Source organism: Charadrius vociferus, unplaced genomic scaffold (assembly GCF_000708025.1).
Source record: "Charadrius vociferus isolate BGI_N301 unplaced genomic scaffold, ASM70802v2 scaffold459, whole genome shotgun sequence".
Classification (NCBI taxonomy): Eukaryota; Metazoa; Chordata; class Aves; order Charadriiformes; family Charadriidae; genus Charadrius; species Charadrius vociferus.
Window position 1 is genome coordinate 629,023 of NW_009650249.1, and position 2,339 is coordinate 631,361.

Genomic DNA, 2,339 nt, shown 5'->3' on the forward strand with positions numbered 1-2,339 from the left:
GCAGAGCCACAACCCAGCTGTCAGATCTGTGCTCCATCTGAAAGAAGTGTAAGGAGTCACCAGGCACTTGCCGGAGCACCTTGGGTCAGCCACCAGCAGAGCTACAAGCAACAGCAGCCACTCTGCAACAGGGCAGCACCATCCGCCTTCGGAATTTGCCCTCATTACAGAGAAGGAGCATCTCATCCTCCCAGGCACACTTTGAGGATTGACTTAGTCCAAGCATTAAACACATGAAACACAATCCATATAACTTTGGTGTCAGGTGGGGGACACTAGTGACTGGATCCACAGCCCACTGATGGGAGCGAAGAAAGAGCTTCTCCCCAGTACTCTACACTGCACTGCACCTGGGCCAGAGGTAAGCACTAAACAAACGCACACTGGAGATGTTTCAGCTTTTATTTGCAAATTCATCTGTACATTCTCACTTGGTTGTTGAGCGACAGCTACCAGGAGCTGTCAGCAGCAGGGGGCAGCAGCAACTAGGAGTTAACAGGAGCTTTCCACAGAGCCTGGAAACAAGAGACAGCAGAGGAAACATAAACCCCACTGGCTTTCACATTTAACCTTTTCTGAGTAAGGGAATTAGAAATCGAGTCATCTTTATCACATTCAGAAAGGTGTTGGATTTACAGTCCTATGCGTTCAGTGTAAAGATCTCAGGTTGAAGTGACTATCTACAGAGCAGCTTGAAAACTATCCCAGGCTTGCTTTTTTTCCCTTTGAAGCCAGCATCTTGAAGCTGCAGTACTCTCCATGCATCCTTCCCAGCAGTCCCAAAGCCAAATAACAAAAGAAGCCCTTGCAAATAAATAATCATAGGAAAAATAAATAAAATTCGATCTTGAATATACAGTTACACGGTCTTTATTTGGTTTCAGAGGTGGAAAAAAGTGGAGCTAGACTGCAGCTTTAAGCCTTATGGCTGAATCAGCCTCAAACACTTTGCAAATTTTACAGTTGATTAGCTCCGAGATCCTAAGTTCCACAGAAATGAACATTTAGGTACATACGCACACCCTTCCCCAAGGCATACTTTATTTTGCTCAGCCAGTTTAAAAAAAAAAAAGCCTGCTGGAGGGGAAGTGCCCCTTCCGGAGCTGAACAGACACGACTGAAGACCTATTTACTGTCACAGTAAAAAGTCCCAACAAATATCTAACCCCACCCATATCTGCAAGGGTAAACTGGTTCAAACCATGCACCAGGGAGACAATCCTCTCTCAGGGGATCCTGTAACTTTGCTGGCACCACAGAATCCTTGAGCAAATCCAGCCACCGGCAGGGCTGCCAGCTGCCCGTTGCTTCCTGCACTCAAAGCCTAGTTGTGGAAAGTCATAAGTCCATTATTTCTACTTAAGCCAGAAATCCTGTTAATGCCATTTAGAGGCAGTTCTACAGCAAGAGCTCTTGATCTGCTCTTTTTGGGGTACACACCCCCTCCCCAGGAACTCCCAAATGAAAAACCACACAGAAGAGAAAAGCAATCCATTGCAAGCCAGTGTCCGATGATTGTCTCTTTGGGGAGGTCAGGAATCCAGGAGGGCAAGGCAGGGGAAGGGAGGAGGATGGCAGGTGGAGAAGGAAGTTAGAAACAAACTCAAAAATCACCAAGACACAAGGAGGAGCTCAAAGCCCCTCAACAGCTGATGGCACTGGGTTGCTGTTTGCTAACAAAGTCTGAAATGAAGTCGAACTCATTCTGTCCCAAGAATAGCTCTGGCAGCTCCTGAATCCGGTCCAACCCCAGTTCCAGGACAAGGGATGTCAAGACCTCCTCGTCTATGAGATCAGTGTCCATAACATTCAAGGTCAGCGCTGGTGAGGGCATGTGCTGCATGCCTGGGTGCTGGCTTGGCCCCACTCTGTACTGCTGGGCACCAGCTCCCATGGGCCCGTTGCTCATAGCCAGCGGGTGACCCTGGTACTGGGTGTTGAGTTTTTGTAGGTGCATGCTCGCCATTAGCTGCTGGGTGCCCACCGGCCCCATGTACTGCTGCTGCTGACTCGGGCCATTGAACATCATCGCATTCTGCATCTGGTGGTGGCCCATCTGTCCGTTGAGGTTGGGTCTCGGCCTCATCACACCATCCATGCCAGCCCCTCCATAGGACATCATCTGACCAGTGGCAGGCAGTGTCCTCAGCACATGCTGCCCATGCTGCGGGGGTCCCTGCAGCCCACTCACCCCCATGCGGTAGCTCTGCAGCCCGGTGCCACCGTGGCTCATGGACATCATCATGTGCTCAGCCATGGCTCCAGCCCCTGCAAGGCGACACACGGCTCAGGGCAAGGCTCCCGGCGACAGCACCACTTCCCACTCCCGCCCGAGCCGG

General features: G+C 50.6%; 1 protein-coding gene across 1 annotated transcript; it reads right to left on the minus strand.

The window, feature by feature from the left end:
• Window positions 1-388: 388 nt before the first annotated feature.
• CITED4 (Cbp/p300-interacting transactivator, with Glu/Asp-rich carboxy-terminal domain, 4) lies at window positions 389-2,265 on the minus strand. Its single transcript, XM_009892998.1, has one exon. The coding sequence runs from the start codon at window positions 2,255-2,257 to the stop codon at window positions 1,643-1,645; it is 615 nt and encodes a 204-aa protein (XP_009891300.1). The 5' UTR covers window positions 2,258-2,265; the 3' UTR covers window positions 389-1,642.
• Window positions 2,266-2,339: the final 74 nt, after the last annotated feature.

What these genes read in the sequence shown, in the direction of transcription:
- CITED4 (XM_009892998.1), bottom strand. Translation starts at nt 2,257, where the DNA reads ATGGCTGAGCACATGATGATGTCCATGAGCCACGGTGGCACCGGGCTG.